This window comes from Phyllobates terribilis, unplaced genomic scaffold, assembly GCF_046119375.1.
Source record: "Phyllobates terribilis strain yellow unplaced genomic scaffold, ASM4611937v1 Scaffold_5__5_contigs__length_657084704, whole genome shotgun sequence".
In the NCBI taxonomy this organism is placed as follows: Eukaryota; Metazoa; Chordata; class Amphibia; order Anura; family Dendrobatidae; genus Phyllobates; species Phyllobates terribilis.
The window spans coordinates 87257560-87281998 of NW_027362765.1; the positions used below are offsets into that span (position 1 = coordinate 87257560).

General features: G+C 48.2%; 1 protein-coding gene across 1 annotated transcript in view; it reads right to left on the reverse strand.

Annotated features, from left to right (window-relative positions):
- The window catches only part of LOC141272152 (ABC-type organic anion transporter ABCA8B-like), a 116585-nt gene that overhangs the window by 37204 nt on the left and 54942 nt on the right, over window positions 1-24439 (reverse strand). Inside the window, exons 19-24 of the mRNA XM_073682524.1 lie at window positions 14997-15189; window positions 11078-11244; window positions 10707-10834; window positions 10361-10498; window positions 9725-9835; window positions 9024-9194 (exon numbers count right to left, since the gene is read on the reverse strand). Coding sequence (XP_073538625.1) covers window positions 9024-9194; window positions 9725-9835; window positions 10361-10498; window positions 10707-10834; window positions 11078-11244; window positions 14997-15189 — 908 coding nt within the window. The remainder of the gene's footprint in view (window positions 1-9023; window positions 9195-9724; window positions 9836-10360; window positions 10499-10706; window positions 10835-11077; window positions 11245-14996; window positions 15190-24439) is intronic.

The window sequence follows — 24439 nt, forward strand, 5'->3', positions numbered from 1 at the left end:
GGAAAAACTGATAAATGAAGACAGATTCAGAGAAATGGCTGATAACAGAGAGCAAAGGCAGATGGGGCTGCAGCCTGAGAGCCAGGAGGATGATGAGAGTGATGATGACCAGCAGAAAGCCCCACCTGGCAGCCTGCAAAGTCACCTGCTGGCCACGTGCAGCGAGCTCCCTGCAGGACAGGCAACAAAGACATCATCCGGTCGCAGTTCTGCCGGATCTGGGGAGGACAATGACAGCAGCGGCCAGGGAGGGGTGCTAATGGTGGAAATAAAGCTCCTGGGGTCCCCATTGTGCCTCCAAAACTTCCATCTTGGTGACGATCTACCAGAAGAGGCACCTGGGGGCCACAAAAAGGCTAAGAAGACCAAGCCATAGCTGCAGGAAGCGGTAAGATACATATATGCCCCCCTCCCTGTACCCCCTGAGTCGGCGGCAGATTCAGCTCGCTGCATAAGCCCTGTTGCCCAGCCCAGCCTGGATTCTGCTGTGGATCCGGTGAAAAGGCGCGGGGAGATTACACAGCGTGGTAGTGAGGCACAGAGCTCCGTCTCTGCTTGTAGTAGGGGGACGCAGCAGGAGGTGCATCAGCCGAGAGGCTGGACAGTGAGGGCAGCCCGGCGGCGGGTGTTCGGTCAGGCCACGATGCTGTGGTGCGCTCCTCAGTGTAAGGGGGGAGCAGCCCGGTGTCGGGGGCAGCTCCGGTAGCCTCGGCGCCTCTGAATACTGTTGCCGCTGATCACTTAGTTGAGAAGCGGCGGCATTGTGAAGGGGCTGCTGGGGCTGAGAGTTCCAGTCCACCCACGAAAGTGCTATTTTGTGTTGGCGTCGCTGGTCCGGAGGATCCTGATGCTAGAGATCAGCGGCGCCTCACAGCAGCTAAAGATCAGCGGTGCATTATACCTAATGTCAAACAGAAATTGCTGACTGATGATGTGGAGGGCACACATAAGACCAGGGGTGAGGTCGCCTCCAGTTCTATGGAGGTGACTGAGCCCCTTGTGCCTGATGATGCTGAGGTCAAAATGTCATCCGCCATTGTTACTGATCCAGCAGGAATGAATGTGGTGGTGGGTGTGAATGAGGCCAGTTCATTGTCTAGTGATGGGGTTGCTGGTTTGGTGGAGGTTGAGATGGAGGTGGGTAATAGTGATGCTGTTGAGGCTGATGTAGTCACTGGTCCGGTTGCCCCCCCCCGGTCGTGGCAACACCTCTCCAGAGTTATGCCAGTGTCACCTCCGGGGCAAATAGGACATCCTCCTCCTCGTCTTCGGGCTTTGGGGATGGCATGTTGCAATGGCGCCTTCTGGAGGCTCTAAAGAAGGGGGAGAGATCACTAATGGTGGAGGGTCGAGAGGTTGATCTATCCTTCTGGATAGAGAGGCATGACCTTGGGGCCTTCCGAGAGCAAAAAGGGGGGGATACAGTGTGGTCCCTCCCAACAGCCGGGCCAGGGAGTGTGCGTAGGAATGTGGTCCGTCTTCGGTGGAGGGGCAGTGATGCATGTCCTCCAAGGTCTAAAGTTGTGGAGCTCCTGCTGAGGATGGTCTTCAAGGCGATTGACATCTACGCCTTGATACATCCCTATTCCACGCCTGAGTTTGATGTCAGCTTTGTTCGGCCGGAGGGGCTTGAGCTCTTCTGGACAAATTATGATTTGGCAAAAAATGAGCCCGGCTGGCGAGACTTTGCCGTTCAGACAGTGTCTTGCCAAAACCAAATCAAGAAAGTGACCGTGATGACTCGCTCGTAACGAGTCACTTTCTTGGTATGACATCATGACGTGCTTTGGTCGGTATGGAGAAGTGGTGGAGATGCTAAAGAAAAACCGCAACGAGTTTGGTATCTGGTCAGGGGCCTGGACGTTTATGGTAAAACTTTAAGCGTTCAGGTGGTATGGTTGCCCAAATTCCATCATCTGCCTTCTTGGGTAGGGATCGTATCCTGGTCTTCTACCAGGGGCAACCGAAGCTCTGTCACAGGTGCGGCGACCCCGCACACTTCAGTTCAAACTGCACTGTACAGAAATGTACGTTATGTGCGGGTGTCGGCCATCTTGCTGCCTCTTGTGTGGAGATTAGGTGCCACCTGTGTGGTGAGTTAGGTCACCCATTCAGCCGTTGTCCTCGCTCCTTCGCTAATGCAGTCGAGACCCCGGTGGGAGAAAGCCGTGAGGCCGATTCTGCTGGGGAGGGGACTAGCAGGGGTGGGGGAGCTGAGGGGCCAGGGATGAAAAGCAATAAAAAGACGCCTGCCCAGCTGAGGCGTCTAGACAAGCGCAGACAGGAGAGGGAGCGCGGCGAGCCCCGGGCTACTGGGGCGGCCCATGTCCTGGATGCCAGTATTGCTGCTGAGGCCCCGAGGGATGATGAGTTGGATGAGGAGGTCAGGAGGATCCACAGGGAGGAAACCGCCTCTGCCTCAGAATCCTCCCATTATGAAAGTATGGATGAGGATAATAAGCGGTGGCTAGAGGACAAGCGTAAGCTTGGCATCAAAAAGAAGAGAAAGAAGGGAGATAAAACATCTTCTCCCGCTCTGACCAAGGTACCTAAGGAAGGTAAAACTGACTCCCCTCTAGTTGGTCTTTCCAACCGGTTCCAAGCCCTTGATAACATCTCTTCCTCTGAAGAGGAGGCTGAGGGTGAGGTTCCGGCTTCGGCGGAGCTTACAGGGGGCGCCGAGTCTCCTTCTCCTGGGGATGCAAGGTCCTTGGGGGGAAGGACTGGCCCAGAGTCCGGAGACTAGGACGAATAAAGAAGGAAAAATGTGGGAATGGACACCTCTGTATCGTTAAAGAGGGGGAAGGATTCCTCGTCTGAGGCAGAGGATAAGGGAAGTGGGAAGAAGAAAGCCATCTAACTCAATCACCAATGATGGCGGTACCCACTCCGTTGACGCTGGCGTCCATTAATGTCACCAGCATTAACTCAAATATGGCTAGATTTGCGGCCTTTGATTTTCTCAGCCGAGTTGAAGCTGACATTTTCTTTTTGCAAGTGACCAGGCTGCCAAATATGGCAGAGGTGTTTATCGCTAAGAGGGAGTGGATACTCGGGCCCTCCTAGTGGTCTCTTGCAGCCGAGCCGTATAGCGGAGTGGCGGTCCTTTTTACCGCAGCGGTAGAATGCCGACGGGTTATTGAGTTAGAAATGGGGAGGTGCCTGATATTAGATGTCCTCATGAAGGGACAAGACCTCCGGCTCATTAACATCTATGGTCCCCAATCTAGGTGGAGCCGGAAGTGTCTCTTTATGAGGATCAAGCACTACCTTTTTACTAGTCGGCAGGTCGTCTTTGGAGGGGACTTTAACACTGTCACGAGGCCCCGGGATAAAGGAGGTTCCAGAGGCAAGCTGACTTATGATAGTGACGCCCTTAATAGTATAGCTAGTGAGGCTCGCCTGTTGGATGTCCACATCCGGCACACCCCAGGCCACCAGGGGTTCACCTATCATAGAGGTAACTGTAGGTCCAGGATAAACAGGTTTTATTTAAAGGAGGAAGCCGTCTCTTCAGCAGTATCTGTTGTTGAGGTGGAGTTCTCCGATCACTGTTTGATTTTGTTTTCCCTGAATGTTACAGAGACCCCCTGGATGGGAAGAGGTTTTTGGAGGCTCAATTCGTCTCTCTTGGAAGAAGCGGAGATAAGACAGTCCTTTGAAGATTTTCTTCAGAGCCAGGTACCCTTACTGGATCTTTGTAGTAGTAACTCAGAGTGGTGGGAGATGTACAAGAAAAGGGTGGCAAGATTCTTCCACCAGCTCTCGAGCCTCAGGAGCCTGGACAGGTATCGCCTGTATCATGGCCTGAGGAGGAAACTCGAGCATCTTGTCTCAACTGGAGGTAGCCGTGAGGAGATCTCCAGAGTAAAATCTTTGCTAATGAGGTGCCAGTATGATAGACACGCATCTTTGGTTTTTGAGAGGGGTTATGGGAAGTACCGCTCGCCTGACCCTTACAGAAACTGCAAGATATCTGTGAATAGTACAGTTGTTACAGGACTGGTTGACACTGCGGGGTCCCTGAAAAGATCCACATCAGGGATCCTTGAGGTCGTCAGATCCTTCTACTCGCACCTCTTGGGGAAGAGGGATCTGGATTGGGATGAGATGTCGGCTTTTTCTGGCTGAAGCCGTCCCCAAACTAGGGGTAGACCCATCTCTTGGCGTTTTGACAGAGATGATCAGGGAAGAGGAAGTTAAGTTGGCGATTGAAGGGCTTGCCCTAAAGAAATCTCCCGGTCCAGATGGCTTAACATCTGAATTCTATAAAACCTTTAAGGACGCCTTGGTTCCCCTCTTGACTGAGGTATTCAATGAGTGTCTTTCCTCGGGCACTCTACCAAAGTCAATGAGGAAGTCTGCCCTGATCATCTTGTTAAAGGGTAAGGACCCATCTTGCATTGAGAATTGGCATCCCCTAGCGCTTCTCAATGCAGACAGGAAGGTTTTTGCAAATGTGCTGTTTAATCGGCTGGTAAAATTTGTGCTGCCCCGACTCCTTTCGGGAGCCCAGCATTGCTTTGTTCCGGGCCGCAGTATAATTAGTGCTGTACTCTGTGTCCGAGAGGCGGTGGAGCAGGGTAGGGCTGGCCACTGAAAGGGGTACATGCTGTCATTGGACCAGGCAAAAGCGTTTGATCGGGTTAATCATGGGTACCTCTGGTCTGTCCTTCTGAGGTATGGCCTGCCGGGGGGGGTTTGTTGATTGGCTTAAGACCTTGTACGCTGGGGCAGAGAGTTTCCCGCTTGTGAACGGTTGGATTGGCAGCTCCTTTGAGGTTGGATGTGGTGTTCGCCAGAGTTGTCCCTTGAGCCTGCTGCTGTACGTGTTTGCGATTGACGTCACCATTTTTGTTTCCTCTGATGGGGAGGCAGAATGGCTGGTGTCAGAGGTAAATCGCTACTCGGAGGCATCCGGGTCTAAGATCAGCCGGGATAAGTGTGAGAGTCTCTGGCTGGGAGGAGGAGATCCTGGTTTTGATCTCCCGGACACCCTTCCAGGACCCAAAGTCTCTGCAAAAGTTCTTGGCATCGAATTTACCTAGGGGGATTACCCCAAACAAAATTGGTCAGCAGGCTAGAGATTGCCACTCAGAAGGTGAACCAATGGAAGGGTTGGTCTTTGACCCTAAGGGAAAGGATAAATCTGATCAAAACTTACCTGCTCCCTTGGCTGATCTATCTGGGCAGTGTGCGCATCTTGCCGGAGCCTCTCTGGACTCGGGTCTACAGTTTGTTCTTCCAGCTTTTATGGGGGAATAGACTGAACCTGGTCAAGAGGGAGGTTACTTACCGTACGAGGAGACTAGGAGGGTTTGGTATGGTCAACCCTGAGTATTCCTTGTAAATACCTTCATTAACATCAATATTGCAAACCTCTGGAAAGAGAGGGCTCCTCCGTGGGTATTCTCCTGTAGGGGATGTTTTCAGCCTTTCTTCCAGGAATGGGAGACAGGAGGGCAAGTGAAGGATCTACGCACACCGCATGGACGTCTCCCGGCTTACGCTACCCGGCTTCTGAAGGTAATTCGCCGGTGGGGTCTGGGAATGTGGGAGGTCAGGACTCTGCCGAGGAAGCTCCTTGACAAAAGGGTTCTGTTGACCCTTTTTCGGAGGCCTCTGGCACTCAGGGATTGCCCAAGTCAGGATCTTGGGGTGGGTCTGCATCTTTTGAATTCTATCAGGATCCCCTCGAAGTTCTGGGACTTGGCGCTGCTTCCATGGAAAACTGTATGTGAGGGACAATCTGAAGTGCAGGAGCTCTGAGGACAGGAACTGTCCTCGGGAGCATTGTGGTACCATGCTGGAAAGCATGGACCACTTCCTGCTTCGTTGTCCCTTTAACACAGAGGTGTACAACAGGGTGGGTGCCTCCATTGGCTGGCCCCGGCTGGCCGGTGTCTCTTATGCGGAATGGGCCTATGGAGTATTCGGAGATATGGGTGGTCGGGACCGCTGCACCTTATTTCTAGGTAGCACAGTGGTTAGGTATCACACGTGGAACGCACGGTGCTTAGTATCGATGCAACGGAAAATCCTCCCAGTGGACGATGTGTTTAGGACCATACTCGGTGACCTGGTGAAGGTCGTTCTCTGGAGTATGAGAGACTGGGTACACGAAGGGCTGCTCTCCTCTGGGGGGCTTTTCTTTTAGTGTGCCCTAGTCTGGTCATCTCCTCTCCTGGTGGTGGGCTGCTGCTGACACCATAGATTTTTGTTTTGTTTTGATCAGTAGACAGTGATGTAGGCCTGCAGAACTTGGGCTTTGTTAGTTCTGGTTATTGTATTGTTTGTTATTGTATTGTTTGTTTCTGTATATATTGTATATAAGGATATGGATTTGGGTGTACAGTGGTGGCCAAAAGTATTGGCACCCCTGCAAATCTGTCAGATAATACTCAGTTTCTTCCTGAAAATGATTACAATCACAAATTCTTTGGTATTATTATCTTCATTTAATTTGTCTTCAATGAAAAAACACAAAAAGAATTGTCCTAAAGCCAAATTGGATATAATTCCACACCAAACCTAAAAAAGGGGGTGGACAAAAGTATTGGCACTGTTTGAAAAATCATGTGATGCTTCTCGAATTCATGTAATTAACAGCACCTGTAACTTACCTGTGGCACCTAACAGGTGTTGGCAATAACTAAATCACACTTGCAGCCAGTTAACATGGATTAAAGTTGACTCAACCTCTGTCCTGTGTCCTTGTGTGTACCACATTGAGCATGGAGAAAAGAAAGAAGACCAAAGAACTGTCTGAGGACTTGAGAAACCAAATTGTGAGGAAGCATGAGCAATCTCAAGGCTACAAGTCCATCTCCAAAGACCTGAATGTTCCTGTGTCTTCCGTGCGCAGTGTCATCAAGAAGTTTAAAGCCCATGGCATTGTGGCTAACCTCCCTAGATGTGGACGGAAAAGAAAAATTGATGAGAGATTTCAACGCAAGATTGTGCGGATGGTGGATAAAGAACCTCGACTAACATCCAAACAAGTTCAAGCTGCCCTGCAGTCCGAGGGAACAACAGTGTCAACCCGTACTATCCGTCGGCGTCTGAATGTAAAGGGACTGTATGGTAGGATACCCAGGAAGACCCCACTTCTTACCCCAAGACATAAAAAAGCCAGGCTGGAGTTTTCCAAAACTTACCTGAGAAAGCCTAAAACTTTTTGGAAGAATGTTCTCTGGTCAGATGAGACAAAAGTAGAGCTTTTTGGGAAAAAGCATCAACATAGAGTGTACAGGAAAAAAGAGGCATTCAAAGAAAAGAACAAGGTTCCTACAGTCAAACATGGCGGAGGTTCCCTGATGTTTTGGGGTTGCTTTGCTGCCTCTGGCACTGGACTGCTTGACCGTGTGCATGGCATTATGAAGTCTGAAGACTACCAACAAATTTTGCAGCATAATGTAGGGCCCAGTGTGAGAAAGCTGGGTCTCCCTCAGAGGTCATGGGTCTTCCAGCAGGACAATGACCCAAAACACACTTCCAAAAGCACTATAAAATGGTTTGAGAGAAAGCACTGGAGACTTCTAAGGTGGCCAGCAATGAGTCCAGACCTGAATCCCATAGAACACCTGTGTAGAGATCTCAAAATGGCAGTTTGGAGAAGGCACCCTTCAAATATCAGGGACCTGGAGCAGTTTGCCAAAGAAGAATGGTCTACAATTCCAGCAGAGCATTGTAAGAAACTCATTGATAGTTACCGGAAGCGGTTGTTCGCAGTTATTTTGGCTAAAGGTTGTGCAACCAAGTATTAGGCTGAGGGTGCCAATACTTTTGTCTGACCCATTTTTGGAGTTTTGTGTGAAATGATCCATGATTTGATTTTTTCTTCATTCTCTTTTGTGTTTTTTCCTTGCAAGCAAATTAAATGAAGAGAATAAGACCAAAGAATTTGTGATTGCAATCATTTTCAGGAAGAAACTGAGTATTATCTGACCGAATTGCAGGGGTGCCAATACTTTTGGCCACCACTGTAGGTGGTAGGTTGGGTGGTGGGAAAAGGGGGGAGGTGGGTTCATCTTGTGGGACACTGATTATTTGGGTGAAAAACTGGCACTGCCTGATCAGGCCTATGGACGTTGGACATGGACTGAGGCATGAGACGCAGGACCATTTCTCAGGTCAGTGCCGGGGTTGTGACTGTGTGTGGTGCTTAGTTTAGTCTTGTATATATTTGTATAGTTAACGGTCAAAATCCCATGCCAACAACACACAAGTCTACTCAAAAAACTGATACAGAATCAGGAGGAACAAAGAGTAGGTATGGCATAAGAACAATTTTATTTATACAAAGTTAAAAAGCATACGGTGCATTATATGTTAACATGAAATTCAAAGGACAAAAAGTGCAGTGTGCTAGAGACAATGGCACTCCCACCCTACCAAAATGCCACCGAAAGTCCAAATTGGCAGCATAATATATCATTCATATAAGAATCCAGGAGGGAATAAATAAGTACATGGTGCCTAACATTGGATCAACCCCTCCATATGAAAAAACATGAGTAATGAACGCTTACCAAGGGGTGAGGTGGGAGCCAGAGTGGAGAGCCACAGCTGGAAGAGTTTGGCAGGCAAGCACCTCGACGTGCGTTTCGCCGCCAATCTAGCAGGCTTTCTCAAGAGGCGCGAGGCCCCTTGAGTGATATATTATGCTGCCAATTTGGACTTTCGGTGGCTTTTTGGTAGGGTGGGAGTGCCATTGTCTCTAGCACACTGCACTTTTTGTCCTTTGAATTTCATGTTAACCTATAATGCACCTTATGCTTTTTAACTTTGTATAAATAAAATTGTTCTTATGCTATACTTAATCTTTGTTCCTCCTGATTCTGTGACAGTATTTTTATGTAGGAGGTGTGGCTGCTCGCGGCATGATTGTTTTTTTTTACAATTTAAGCCAGAAACTAGCGAAATGTTAATGGAGCTCTGGATTATGTTGCTGAATGCCAGATGGCAAAAAATGTAGAAATGAAATGATACATTTAGTGACAAACCTTTTTCTGATAACTCACCAGAAGCACGACCTTCCCAAACGACATGCGAAAGTAGTGGTCGAAAGCAAAAAATAATGCCGTCAACAGGTAGAGCAGGAGGCAGTAGAAGGTGATGTCCACTAATCCTTGTCCGAGCCAGTACGCTGAAGAGAAGAGGCCTGACAACCGCAGCTGACACCGAGCTTTAATCTCAGAAAGTAAAAATCACTTGGTTAGGCCCATGGATTTCACTGGATTTAAGGAGTAACCATCATTTTCATTTTGTTTTCATAAATCAATTTAATAAGATAAATATGCTTCTCCTCCTGGACTTATCGCTCATTCTCAATTTACAAGTAAAATGTGTCTTCAGTGAAAAGAGATTTTATCATTACTGAAATAGGAAATGACAGTTGGTGCTCATAAAGTTGGAAGTATGGAACTTGCAGCAGAATGTCTGTATCTGCCTATAGCTCCTCCCCTTCATAGAATCTTATGAGCACTAACTGTCATCTACAATCTCAGTAATGGGAAAATATGCCTTCACTGAAAACAGATTTTATCTGTGAATTGAAAGTGAAAGATCAGTCCAGGAGTAAATAAGCGGATTTCTCTTATAAGATATATTAAAAAGACATTTTCATGTGTACTATTGATTTATGAAATAAAAATGTAAAAAACAAATACACTTTAAATAAAGATTCTGCCGGTAGGTGCCTGGCATTGGCCACCTTACATACCTTGTTGTCACTAATGCTGCTCATCGCAAAGTGAGGTGAGAGACTGGCTGTGATCAGGGCGTAGGTTATAATCATTATAACGTGTAACATATGGAAATCTTTTATTATAGCCTAAAAAGAATTAGAAGATAAAGAATAGTAAGTAACTATATCCGCTTTCAATGCCTTTTTTCTTGTGGCAACACATGTACATTAAAAAAAAACAAAAAAAATGTCTCCATGGTAACAGACTACAAATAAAAACATATGTAGTCAGACCCTGCAGTTATAAGTGGTGTCTTGCTGCCTTAGGTTTTCAGATTATATTTAATTATAGAAAAACAGCAGTAAAGGACATATGGAAGACAGCATGAGCAGACTACACATGGTTTGTTTGTAGTCTGTTACCATGGAGATGCATACACTGTCCGCTAAGTTGCTTTATTTTTCATTTTAGGTTGGGGCAAAGAAAAAAATAGATGGCAAAAGGAGAACGTAGCTTTTAAAGGCCAACACCCCTCCCTGCTAAAGAAGTTAATTGACAACCAATGTTATCTGCCATCACAAATCTTATTGGAGATATCATGGCTATTATCCAGCCAATTCCCAGAGACAGATAATATCACTTCTACTTCACTTTTTACATCAGTGACATACATTTAATATGGGATTGTTCCACACATGGATGAGGTTTCCAGACTTCGATATCTTGAGAAAAGCATTGCTGATGATGTTCACAAGGACGGGTAAGATGTTAATCGCTTTTGTGTTTCCAATTATTTGAAAGCTATAGCCCTGCAATAATAAAAAAAAAGGAATGCTACGTAAATTTAAGAAACTCACAGGCCACATCGCAAAATGTGGACCAGAAAAAGCTACCACTGGGGGGCACTTATTGTCTACAAATATGTACATCTGCCATTAAATTCAATGTATGCAGTGATCTTTTTATAACCATACTGAAAAGAAATCACCCATGGGCAACGCCAGAATGATGAATGACCTTTTCTCCAAGAGAAACCTCAATAGCTCCTCGGTATGTTTCAGTGTTTGGGTCGTATTCGCCATCCACCACATCAACCACAATGTCTTGTGTTTGTACGCCCATAACAAAGTCTTCAATAGGAGAGCCTGGTAGGGTGACAGGAAAGAAAAAATCCTGTATAATCAAATTAAAATATCATTTTAGTAAGTTATAAAAAATCCTATTCACCTGCCCTTTAGGCTTCCACTGTCTCCAACATGGAAATTCAGCAACACCAGACGCAAAATATCTCTGAATTAGATCAGGAGTATAGACGAGCTGATAACAACCCCAGCGTGGGACATGGTGCAGATCAGCTTGGAATTTTTTTTTTAATAAAAACCAGATACCTGTGTTATTGTGAATCAAGAGGCTGGTGTAGTATCCGTGGTGTCGATCTCCTGGTCTCGAGAAGTACAGATTTGGGGAAAGTTCCAATGAATATATCATAGGAACAATGGCAACAAATATTCTCATCGAAATCAGTGGTAGAATAAACAAGACCAAGATCAGTAATCTGGAAAATAAAATAAAAAAATAACATATATTATATATACTGTATAGCTGTGTTCCCATTACATAGATAACATTACAAATCCTGTATTTATCCTGAGTTACATCCTGTATTATACTCCAGAGCTGCACTCACTATTCAGCTGGTGGAGTCACTGTGTACATACATTACATTCCTTATCCTGTACTGATCCTGAGTTACATTCTGTATTATACTCCAGAGCTGCACTCACTATTCTGCTGGTGGAGTCACTGTGTACATACATTACATTACTTATCCTGTACTGATCCTGAGTTACCTCCTGTATTATACTGCAGAGCTGCACTCACTATTCTGCTGGTGGAGTCACTGTATGCATACATTACATTACTTATCCTGTACTGATCCTGAGTTACATTCTGTATTATACTCCAGAGCTGCACTCACTATTCTGCTGGTGCAGTCACTGTGTACATACATTACATTACTTATCCTGTACTGATCCTGAGTTACATCCTGTATTATACTCCAGAGCTGCACTCACTATTCAGCTGGTGGAGTCACTGTGTACATACATTACATTCCTTATCCTGTACTGATCCTGAGTTACATTCTGTATTATACTCCAGAGCTGCACTCACTATTCTGCTGGTGGAGTCACTGTGTACATACATTACATTACTTATCCTGTACTGATCCTGAGTTACCTCCTGTATTATACTGCAGAGCTGCACTCACTATTCTGCTGGTGGAGTCACTGTATGCATACATTACATTACTTATCCTGTACTGATCCTGAGTTACATTCTGTATTATACTCCAGAGCTGCACTCACTATTCTGCTGGTGGAGTCACTGTGTACATACATTACATTACTTATCCTGTACTGATCCTGAGTTACCTCCTGTATTATACTGCATAGCTGCACTCACTATTCTGCTGGTGCAGTCACTGTGTACATACATTACATTACTTATCCTGTACTGATCCTGAGTTACATCCTGTATTATACTCCAGAGCTGCACTCACTATTCTGCTGGTGGAGTCACTGTGTACATACATTACATTACTTATCCTGTACTGATCCTGAGTTACCTCCTGTATTATACTGCAGAGCTGCACTCACTATTCTGCTGGTGGAGTCACTGTATGCATACATTACATTACTTATCCTGTACTGATCCTGAGTTACATCTTGTATTATACTCCAGAGCTGCACTCACTATTCTGCTGGTGGAGTCACTGTGTACATACATTACATTACTTATCCTGTACTGATCCTGAGTTACCTCCTGTATTATACTGCAGAGCTGCACTCACTATTCTGCTGGTGGAGTCACTGTATGCATACATTACATTACTTATCCTGTACTGATCCTGAGTTACATCCTGTATTATACTCCAGAGCTGCACTCACTATTCTGCTGGTGGAGTCACTGTGTACATACATTACATTACTTATCCTGTACTGATCCTGAGTTACATCCTGTATTATACCCCAGAGCTGCACTCACTATCCTGCTGGTGGAGTCACTGTATGCATACATTACATTACTTATCCTGTACTGATCCTGAGTTACATCCTGTATTATACCCCAGAGCTGCACTCACTATCCTGCTGGTGGAGTCACTGTATGCATACATTACATTACTTATCCTGTACTGATCCTGAGTTATAGCCTGTATTATACTCCAGAGCTGCACTCACTATTCTGCTGGTGGAGTCACTGTGTACATACATTACATTACTTATCCTGTACTGATCCTGAGTTACATCCTGTATTATACCCCAGAGCTGCACTCACTATCCTGCTGGTGGAGTCACTGTATGCATACATTACATTACTTATCCTGTACTGATCCTGAGTTACATCCTGTATTATACCCCAGAGCTGCACTCACTATCCTGCTGGTGGAGTCACTGTATGCATACATTACATTACTTATCCTGTACTGATCCTGAGTTATAGCCTGTATTACACCCCAGAGCTGCACTCACTATTCTGCTGGTGCAGTCACTGTGTACATACATTACATTACTTATCCTGTACTGATCCTGAGTTACATCCTGTATTATACTCCAGAGCTGCACTCACTATTCTGCTGGTGCAGTCACTGTGTACATACATTACATTACTTATCCTGTACTGATCCTGAGTTACATCCTGTATTATACTCCAGAGCTGCACTCACTATTCTGCTGGTGCAGTCACTGTGTACATACATTACATTACTTATCCTGTACTGATCCTGAGTTATAGCCTGTATTATACTCCAGAGCTGCACTCACTATTCTGCTGGTGGCAGCCCTACAACAATCAAATGAAAAAATGGAGTAATAGTAGTGACATCTATGCCAGGCTAGAATCCACTGATGAACTATCATTGACATTAGAGGACGGGGAACCACGTTGGGAGTCAGTAAGTCAGGTAACCTTTTTTAAACCCATTCCCGATATCCGCCGTACATGTAGCGCACATATTAAATGCGGGCGTATAAAGTAGGCTCAGGAGCTGTGCCCGCACCATAGCCAGCATCTTCCTTTAACCGTAGCTAAGTTTGGATCACTGCTGTTAACTACTAGATTGGCTGTGTTAATCTCTGATAGCAGCGTTTAAGGTATGTGGACAAGGGGAGGCGCTGCGCTATCCCGCGCACCCATCGACCCACCGCTATTTGATTGCAAGGTACTGAAGGATTACTATGGCAGCTGGGGGGCCTGCTGGCTGCCATATTCATACTCCAGCCACAGGTTGTTCTTCATAGGAGTCCGTGCTTTTCTCTGTATATATATAATTGTACTATAGTATATAGAATAAGCGATTACTGGTTCATGTCCCCTAAGAGGAGTAGAAAACCAAAGTAAAGTGGCACTAAAAAAAAGTTTTCAAAAATATTTTAAAAATTAAAATTTGAGTCCCTCTTTTTTCCCTCATTAAAAATGGAGATTTAAAAAAATAATAAAAAGATTAACATATAAAATTACAAAATATAACATAATTTAACCAAAGACCATAAAGCAAAATAAATAAAATATCCAGAATTACCATTTTTCGGTAGCAGCACTTCCACACAAAAAATGCAACAAAAAATGATCAAAAACATTGAACGTACCTTAAAAAGGACTAAATAAAGCATTGGCTCGCCTGGCAAAAAAACAATCTCTCATTTGACAGAAAAATTAAAAAAAATTATATGAAAATAGCGACAAAATACAACATTTTTTTTGTTTCAATTTCAGTATTTTTTGACCACTAAAGTGAAAAAAAAAAACAAACACAAAACTTTGTTTGGTATCGCAGCAATCGTGCTGACCTGGAGAATCATCTTACAAGGTAATTATTACCACATCATGAACGCTGTAAAAACAAAACAAAAAGATAGCCGAAATGCATTTTTTTCCCGCAATTATCTGCACTTGGAATTTTTTTCTTAATTTTTGAGTACATTATATGGTAAAATAAGTGGTGTCATTCTTAGCTAACACTTGTCTCACAAAAAAAAAAAAAAAAAAAAAAAAGCCGGAAACATAAAAAAGTGATGTCTCTTGAAAGAAGAGTAGTAAAAAACTAAAGCACTAAAATGAAAATTTGCTGCTGTGGGAAGGGGTTAAAAATAAGAATAAATGTGACAGAATGCGTTACAATAAAGGCAAAATGTAAAATTTTCTCCTAGATCCCTGACCATAAGTTCTACAAGCTCCATATGTGATGAACTATTGCAGTTATACTGTGACACTCTGTACAGGACTCATCAATGTGTTATTACAGCTCACATAGATCTGAAAGTTTTCGTGTCATGTCTCAGCTTCAGGTATCGGATCCGTGCAGCCGCCAGAACTTGTTGTCTCCAGAGCTGGAAGCCGCTTAGTGTCACATTTCCTGAGTCTGACATCAGTAAGACAGAATCCTCCATTTCTGCTGAGGAGTCATCTACCGTCTGCTGCTCCTGGCTGAAGACACTGAAATCTAGAATGAGACAGTGAATCACATATTACATATCCTTGTCCACACAGAGCAGTATTATAGTAGTTATATTCTTGTACATAGGAGCAGTATTATAGTAGTTATATTCTTGTACATAGGGGCAGTATTATAGTAGTTATATTCTTGTACATAGGGGACAGTATTATAGTAGTTATATTCTTGTACATAGGAGCAGTATTATAGTAGTTATATTCCTGTACATAGGGGCATTATTATAGTAGTTATATTCTTGTACATAGGAGCAGTATTATAGTAGTTATATTCTTGTACATAGGGGACAGTATTATAGTAGTTATATTCTTGTACATAGGAGCAGTATTATAGTAGTTATATTCTTGTACGTAGGAGCAGTATTATAGTAGTTATATTCTTGTACATAGGAGCAGTATTATAGTAGTTATATTATTGTACATAGGGGGCAGTATTATAGTAGTTATATTCTTGTACATAGGGAGCAGTTGTTACGCACACGCCCGGACTGACTGGCGTGAGCATGATTAGTGATCCCACTGGACCATGAACCGAGGAGTGCCTGGAGGGGCATAACTAAGTATCAACTCGGTCCGACCAAGGTCACACGGCGGCTCAGTCGACTCCGTGAACCAGGGAGGAACTGAGCAGAGGGACCAGGTGCTACTCCAGGTCAGACCCCGGTCACAGCTGTTGACCCACACCGGGGAATGCAGGAACAGGCAGGTTAGGCTGGCATACAGACAGGTGGGTACTGGCAGGCACGGCTGGTATGAAGACAGGTGGGTATTGGCAGGCACAACTGGTATGCAGACAGGTGGGCACTGGCAGGCACGGCTGGCATGCAGACAGGTGCGCACTGGCAGGCACGGCTGGCATGCAGACAGGCGGGTACTGGCAGGTAAAAACACAGGCAGGTTAGGGACCAGTACAGACTCGGACACAGGAACGGAGCCGCAGGTGCGGTAGACAAGCAGAGCAGAGCAAAACCCGCAGGTGCGGTAGACAAGCAGAGCAGAGCAAAACCCGCAGGTGCGGTAGACAAGCAGAGTAGAGCAAAATCCGCAGGTGCGGTAAACAAGCAGAGCAGAGCAAAACCCCAGGTGCAGTAGACAAGCAGAGCAGAGCAAAACCCACAGGTGCGGTACACAAGCAGAGCAGAGAGAAACCCGCATGTGAGGTAGACAAGCAGAGTAGAGCAAAACCCGCAGGTGCGGTAGACAAGCAGAGCAGAGCAAAACCCGCAGGTGTGGTAGACAGCAGAGCAGAGCAAAACTCGCAGGTGCGGTAAACAAGCAGAGCAGAGCAAAACCCGCAGGTGCGGTGAACAAGCTGAGCAGAGCGAAACCACAGGTGCGGTGAACAAGCTGAGCAGAGCGAAACCGCCGGTGCGGTGAACAAGCAGAGCAAAACCGCCGGTGCGGTGGACAAGCAGAGCGCAGCGAAACCGCAGGTGCGGTGGACAAGCAGAGCAGAGAAAAACCGCAGGTACGGTGAACAAGCAGAGCAGAGCAAAACCGCAGGTGCGGTGAACAAGCAGAGCAGAGCGAAACCGCAGATGCGGTGAACAACCAGGGCAGAGCAAAACCGCAGGTGCGGTGAACAAGCAGAACCAGATACACACAAGGTACTTACAATGAAGTAGCGAGTGTACACAAAACTCTCAAAAATAGAAGTTCAGAGACGAGTTGGAGTTAGGTGCAGGTCCAGACACTGCAGGAAAAGGGAAAGTTCGGACATAGAGAGAAACAGGTAACTGGCTAGGACACAGTTCAGACAGGAACTGAACCAGGAATAAGTTACAGGAACGAGCATGGGAACTCAGCCCCCAGGGTGGCGGAGACAGACTAGAAGTCACAGATACAGGTAACAGGCCTGGGTATACAGCCCCCAGGGGCGGAAACAGACAAGATACAGGACAGGACCCGACAACTCAGTTGGACAGAACACACTGAATGAAAGTGTTGCTCAGGCACCCCCTACTGGGTGGAGGGGGTTTAAGTATACAGTGACTCACAGCAATAGGCTGGGGAGGCATTAGGAGTGCGCACACAGTAACTATAAGAATCAGGCAGTAGCCACGCCGCCGCCCTAAGGAATCAGACAAGAGACACAGCAGGTACTGGAGCAAAGTGTGCAGCCTGGATGGATAGGTAAGATGGCGGTCTTGCATGGTGGGAGGTGGTAAGCCATGCCAGCATGCCGCCAGGGATGTTACAGTACCCCCCCTTTACGCCCCCTCTTCTTCAAGTCTGGAAGGATTTTCTGCAGAGAATTTGGAGGCCGATCCTTCTCTTCAAGAAGATTACCTCTTCTGTCCACTAGAGGGAACGAAACTGGTCTCACCATCTTGGTGACTAGGATGCTTCCTCCCATCGAGCCATCCTCAGCAACAGATGAAGTGAGTGAAGTACCAGGAACAAGACACAGGAAAGTCTCTCTCCATTTGTTAATATCGGATAGCACCCCAAAAGATTCACGGGACAACTGGAGATCCTCCACCGGGTTGGAGGGGTGCAAAGACTCGGGGGTAACCACCGCCTTGACGTACACTTTGCCAAACTTACTGGATGAAATGGGCGAAGTACCAGGTACAGGGTGCAGAAAAGTCTCTCCATTTGTTATCAGATAGCACCCCGGAGGATCCAGGAGGCAACTGGAGGTCCTCCGCCTGGTTGGAGGGGTGCAGAGACTTGGAGGTAGCCACCGCCTTGATGAACTTATTGCCAGATTTGTTAGAGATGGAGGATCCTTTCTTAGGGACCAACTTCAGTCTGGTTTCTGAGATGACTCGTCTGCGAGGCAGGGCGGTGCCTAAAGCCAGATCATTGGTACAATCGTCGAGACTGTGTGGGGACAATGCCTCCGCTTCCCTTCCTTCGGAGACTTCAGCGCACAGCGAGTCAGCGACTAGCAGATCTGGTGAAGAAGAAGAAGAAGACACTGCTGACTGTCCTGAAGATATGGGGACTGGACACCCCTTGTACCTCAGCAGTCCCCCAGGAAACATCATGCAGGATCTCCAGACCTGAGCGGGCACTAGATCTCTCGGCTCTGGACGACCTGTGGGTAAACCAGACAGCACCTGGAATGTGAACTTCTTCATGTGTAATGCTCCAATCTGGAGCTTAATTTGTACAGACATATTTTGACTGTTTCTGAGTAGGGCTCGTCCTTCCGCTGACAATACCCAAACCGGATTCTGTAGTTGTCGGACGGGAATCAGACACTGACTCTTCAAGGCTTTATGCCCAAAACTTTCGGTTAATCTGAGGCCTTCACTTGCCATGGAGACAGTCACGGTCATCTGTGGAGATGAAACACTAACGCCAAGGGCAGCCTCTCCTACAGGCCTAATGTCTTGGGATTCTCCAACCTTCGCTGGACAGAGACTGCCAGGGTGTTCCAAACAACCGCAGCGGGACCGCAATCCGATTTTGTGACTGAGTTCGGGCCTCTGCTTTGCCTGACGAACATGGTCATCCTTCATGGATTCTGTGCGGGTAGCTGCCTCAACAGGCTGGGGAACAGGAGGTCTTTGGGAGGACAGAACCTGGCGTGACGGTTTACCTCTACGCCTTGCACGTCTGGACTGCCTCTTGAGGTTGGGAAGAGAAGTATTCTGTGGAGCATTGTCATCCTGTGTGAATTCTGTGTGGGCAGCAGTCTCCAGGCTGGAGAGCTGGTGGGCTACCTACATGCATCACCCATCGGGACTTTTCCAGGATATTGGGAAGGGAAGCTTTAGCAGAAGCCTCAGGGTTAGGGTCATCGAAGACCATTAGAAAGGCCACCAGGAAGGCCTGCAGGTCAGAGACGATAGGATCCCATGCTTTCCATAGGGGAGTGATCCAATTCAAGGCATCACCTGCTAAGTAGGACATCATGAATGCTACTTTAACACGATCAGTGGGAAAATAGTGAGTATAGAATTTGAAATGCAGCATACATTGCTCCACAAACGCATGGCTTTGTTTTGGATCCCCATAGTACCGTGGTGGATCCGCAGGAACGAGTGCTGATAGCTCCATTTGGGCTGGTGCGTAAATCGCCTGGACCTCAGCTTGAGAAAAAATTTTTCCTTGGTGCATGTATTTGCCAGACAAGAATTCAAATGTCTCCGAGAGCGAAGGGCCGTGGGGCTCAATGGGGACCATGGCCTGAGCAAACTGTTACGCACACGCCCGGACTGACTGGCGTGAGCATGATTAGTGATCCCACTGGACCATGAACCGAGGAGTGCCTAGAGGGGCGTAACTAAGTATCAACTCGGTCTGACCAAGGTCACACAGCGGCTCAGTCGACTCCGTGAACCAGGGAGGAACCGAGCAGAGGGACCAAATGCTACTCCAGGTCAGACCCCGGTCACAGCTGTTGACCCACACCGGGGAATGCAGGAACAGGCAGGTTAGGCTGGCATACAGACAGGTGGGTACTGGCAGGCATGGCTGGTATGAAGACAGGTGGGTATTGGCAGGCACGGCTGGTATGCAGACAGGTGGGCACTGGCAGGCACGGCTGGTATGCAGACAGGTGGGCACTGGCAGGCACGGCTGGCATGCAGGCAGGTGGGCACTGGCAGGCACGGCTGGCATGCAGGCAGGTGGGCACTGGCAGGCACGGCTGGCATGCAGACAGGCGGGTACTGGCAGGTAGAAACGCAGGCAGGATAGGGACCAGTACAGACTGGGACACAGGAATGGAGCCGCAGGTGCGGTAGACAAGCAGAGCAAAACCCACAGATGCGGTAGACAAGCAGAGCAGAGCAAAACCCGCAGGTGCGGTAGACAAGCAGAGCAAAACCCGCAGGTGCGGTAGACAAGCAGAGCAGAGCAAAACCCGCAGGTGCGGTAGACAAGCAGAGCAGAGCAAAACCCGCAGGTGCGGTAGACAAGCAGAGCAGAGCAAAACCCGCAGGTGCGGTAGACAAGCAAAGCAGAGCAAAACCCGCAGATGCGGTAGACAAGCAGGGCAGAGAAAAACCGCAGGTGCGGTGAACAAGCAGAACCAGATACACACAAGGTACTTACAATGAAATAGCGAGTGTACACAAAACTCACAAACAGAAGTTCAGAGACAACGAGTTGGAGTTAGGTGCAGGTTCAGACACTGCAGGAAAAGGGAAAGTTCGGACATAGAGAGAAACAGGTAACGGGCTAGGACACAGTTCAGACAGGAACTGAACCAGGAATAAGATACAGGAACGGGCCTGGGAACTCAGCCCCCAGGGTGGCGGAGACAGACTAGAAGTCACAGATGCAGGTAACAGGCCTGGGTATACAGCCCCCAGGGGCGGAAACAGACAAGATACAGGACAGGAACTGGCAACTCAGTTGCACAGAACACACTGAATGAAAGTGTTGCTCAGGCACCCCCTACTGGGTGGAGGGGGTTTAAGTATCTAGTGACTCACAGCAATAGGCTGGGGAGGCATTAGGAGTGTGTGTCACCCTGGCCTGGATGCCACAAATATAATAAAGCTGTGTCTGAGAGCAAGGGGGAGGTTCTCTGGTCAGGGGAACATTAGCATGCAATACCTCCTGTCTCAGGCCAGTAGGGGGAGCAGGCTGCCCCTATAAAAGCTGGAACTGGGGGCAGGGTTAAGAAGAACTGGACGACCTGTCTCTGGATTGAGAGGTGTCCCAAAGCAGTGAGGGACAGTTGTATTGCACCCTAAGAGGACGTGTGGCAGTAGGAGAGCCACAAGCCAGGGACAAGAGGTGAAGTGCGCCTGTCCTGGCAGACAAAGAACCCAATTTACCAGACTTTGGCGTCTGAGGCTGTGAGGATTCCACGTCCTACAGCAGATAACCAGTCCGCAGGGGACTGTATGTTCCTTGGCCTAAGAAGCCCGGAGGTTCCGCCACACCAGAAGGGACCAGCAAAGCCGTACCAGGCCGGGAATAGAAAGGGACCCAAGTTGCAGGCCATATGGGCGAGAAGACACGGTGAGCACGGGAACGTGGGCTGTTACCCTATAAGGAGGAAATAGCCAGAAGGAGCGCAGAGAGCACGGTAGGCCTACACCCTCACCCTGACCAGGGCCAATTTCCCGTTTGCTCTCAGACGTCCAGGCCCCCCTCCTAGCTGGGCCTGTTTGTGGGTCAGTTCACCTGTTCTAGTAAAGACCCTGGACTGCAACCTGTTGTCTGTGTGCTCCTTGCTCCTCCAGCACTAACGGCGCTGGGACGCCCTACACTATCACTCCCACCATCCACTGCACTGCCCTGGGGTTATACTCCTCCCGTGGGGAGTTATACAGTCTCAGCTGCACACACTATCAGCCCCAGCGGTCTGCACTGCAGCGGCGGTTAACCCTGATCGCAATCCACGGGTGGCGTAGTCGGACATCACTTAAATCTTATAAAGGGACTACCACTGGTCTGACCACCCTGAGCCACGGGACAGGGTTGCCACTACTACCCCCATCATTTCCCGATTGCCCGGCTCTGAGTGCCCCACGGCCCAGGGGGCGAGTCAGCTTTGGCGTAGTCTGCAGGATTGTAACCAACCCGCCACAAACGGTTATTGCGTGCCTGAAAAAGACTATACACGCACCTGAAAAGAGGTTTCCCGCCATCCGGAGCTGTCTCCCGCCATCTTCCGTCGGTTCCCGCCATCTTCAGCCGTTTTCCCGCCAACGGACGCCATCTTCAGGACGCCGCGTGGGAAGAAGAGGGGCGTGGATGTCTAATCCGCGCGAGACCCGAAGCTCTGCCCCACGCACCGACGCTGCGCAAGGTCCTGGAAGGGAGAGAGAGCAACGCTGACGTCACCAGGACGCGACGCAAGGTCCTCGTCCGGAGCTGCACCAGCGGAGCCGCGGCCTACAGAAGACGATCGTCGGAAGGTAGGCCACGCTTAACTAGGGGGGAGGAAGTTGTCAGACACGTAGGCGCCCACTACCACCAGCGCAGCTGCAGCAGTGGTGATGCCAGTTTCCCTGCCATACATCCCTGGAGCGGCCTGCCTGCCTAAGTATTCAGGGGAGCCCCATGCCCTAACTGACTTTAAGGAAAGGCTGTACAGTTTATTCCAAGTTTACCCCCTGACAGAGGAACAGAAGATTAGCATACTGACAGGGCAGTTAACTGGCGCAGCCCAGTGGGAGGTAAAGTCATGGCACGCTGAGGAGAAAAGAACTGTGAAGGGTATTCTGGCCCGGCTGCGGGTACCTTTGACACACGTACCTCCGCTGAAATTAAAATGAGGTTCTATGGATGTAAGCAGCGGACACAGGACAGCATCAGAGACTATGCCCTAAATTTGCAGGAAGCCTTGAGGGCCATCCAACAAACTGACCCTGGCAGCGTGCAAGATACGGATAAGCTACTAATGGAACAGTTTATAGAAGGCCTGCTGTCTAGCGCCCACAGGAGCCAGCTGCGCCTCATGTCCTTTCAGAACCCTGGTCTGACCTTTGCCCAATTCAAGGACAGGGCCATAAGGGTGCTCCGTGAACCCGCAACAAGTGGCGCTATAAACCTCCGGCGCCCTGCTCTCACCTACCACCAGGAGGCGGCGCCCTCCTCTATGGACTCCGTGGGGGCTGATGCACAGGCCCTGAACCAAGCCCCGTCGAAAGATCTGCACCACCAAGTCCAGGAGCTGACCAGGAGCGTCGCGGCGTTGACCAGGACCATCCAGGCGTTACAAGTGGACCCAACAAGACCCATTGAGCTGGCTTCAAGTCCGGAGGATGTCCCGTGGCGTCGACAGAGGAGGATACCGTCGTTCCGAGGGAGGCCCACAGACCGCTACGCAGAGGATGGACAGCCCATTTGCCGTCGATGCAACCAGCCCGGACACATTTCCAGGTACTGTAATTTAAACAGGTCCAACCTGGGGCAGAGGGCCAACCCCCAGGCATAAAATCACCAGGCCCTTACAATTGGCGTAATAAGTACGTTGGGGGGCGTCCGGTTTTACCCGTGGTGCTGGACGGTATCCCCATGAGCGCCTTGCTGGATACCGGTTCGCAAGTAACCACTATCCCTTATGTACTTTTTAAGCAGTATTGGACTGATGCTGATATAACGCGGTATCCAGACAGTTACTTGAGCATCATCGCCAGTAATGGCTTGCCCGTGCCGCAGATGGGGTTCAAAGAGATGACCATTAAGATTGGTAAAGTTGAATTGCCGGCACAGGGAGTGATTATTGTGGACATTGACCGTCGTGAAAGTCACCCTAAAATAACTGTGGGTACTAACGTGATTGAAAATTGTCTTTCAGAGGTAATTGTAATTCTACAACAGGTGGCGGTGAATGCTAGTTCCAGCCAACAGAGAGTCCTCAACAAGGAGATAAAAGCCCTGATGAGACGGCAGCAGGTAGAACTGTCTGGTGGTGAGATCGGTATTGTCAGACTGAGTGACCCATTCCCCATTTCCATGCCTCCCAAAAGGGAAATGATGATCTGGTGTCGGAGTGCAATCGGGTTGAGAGGTAGAGACTACCAAGCCATGGTAGAACCCGTGTACTCGGACAGCAGGCCCACCATTTTGACAGCCCGGGGGGTGGTTGATGTCCGTCATGGGAGGGTGCCCGTTCGCATTCTCAACATTGGGGAGAGAGAGGTACACTTACCAAGGTACGCTACACTTGCCAAACTGTTTGTTGTCGAACACAAAGCTATCAGGGCCGTGGAACCCTTGCCTCCATCTCCACAGGCGGAGGGTAATGGCTCCCAGAAACAAAAGGAGGACTGGTGCCAGAAACTCCATGTGGGTGCTGACTCCGCTCCCCTGCACCAAAAACAAGGAGTCTACCGGGTGGTCCAGGAGTACGAGAGAATTTTTAGTAAGCTCCCGCTAGACTTCGGCAGAGTAAAAGGGATAGAACACCATATCCCCACGGGGAGCCACCCACCAATAAAAGAGAGACACAGGCCTGTCCCCCCTGCACATTATCAGAAAGCCAAGGGTATGCTGCGGGAAATGAAAGAAGCTGGGGTCATTAGAGATAGCTGTAGCCCCTGGGCAGCCCCCCTGGTTCTGGTAAAAAAGAAAGACGGCACCATGAGAATGTGCGTGGACTATAGACAAATCAACCGTATCACCCACAAAGAAGCATATCCGCTGCCTAGAATAGAGGAGTCTTTAGCCGCACTAAAATCAGCTAACTTCTTTTCTACTTTGGACCTTACTAGTGGGTACTGGCAGGTTCCTGTGGCAGAGGCTGACAAGGAGAAGACCGCCTTCACCACCCCGATGGGACTGAGTGAGTTCAACTGTATGCCCTTCGGGCTCTGCAACGCACC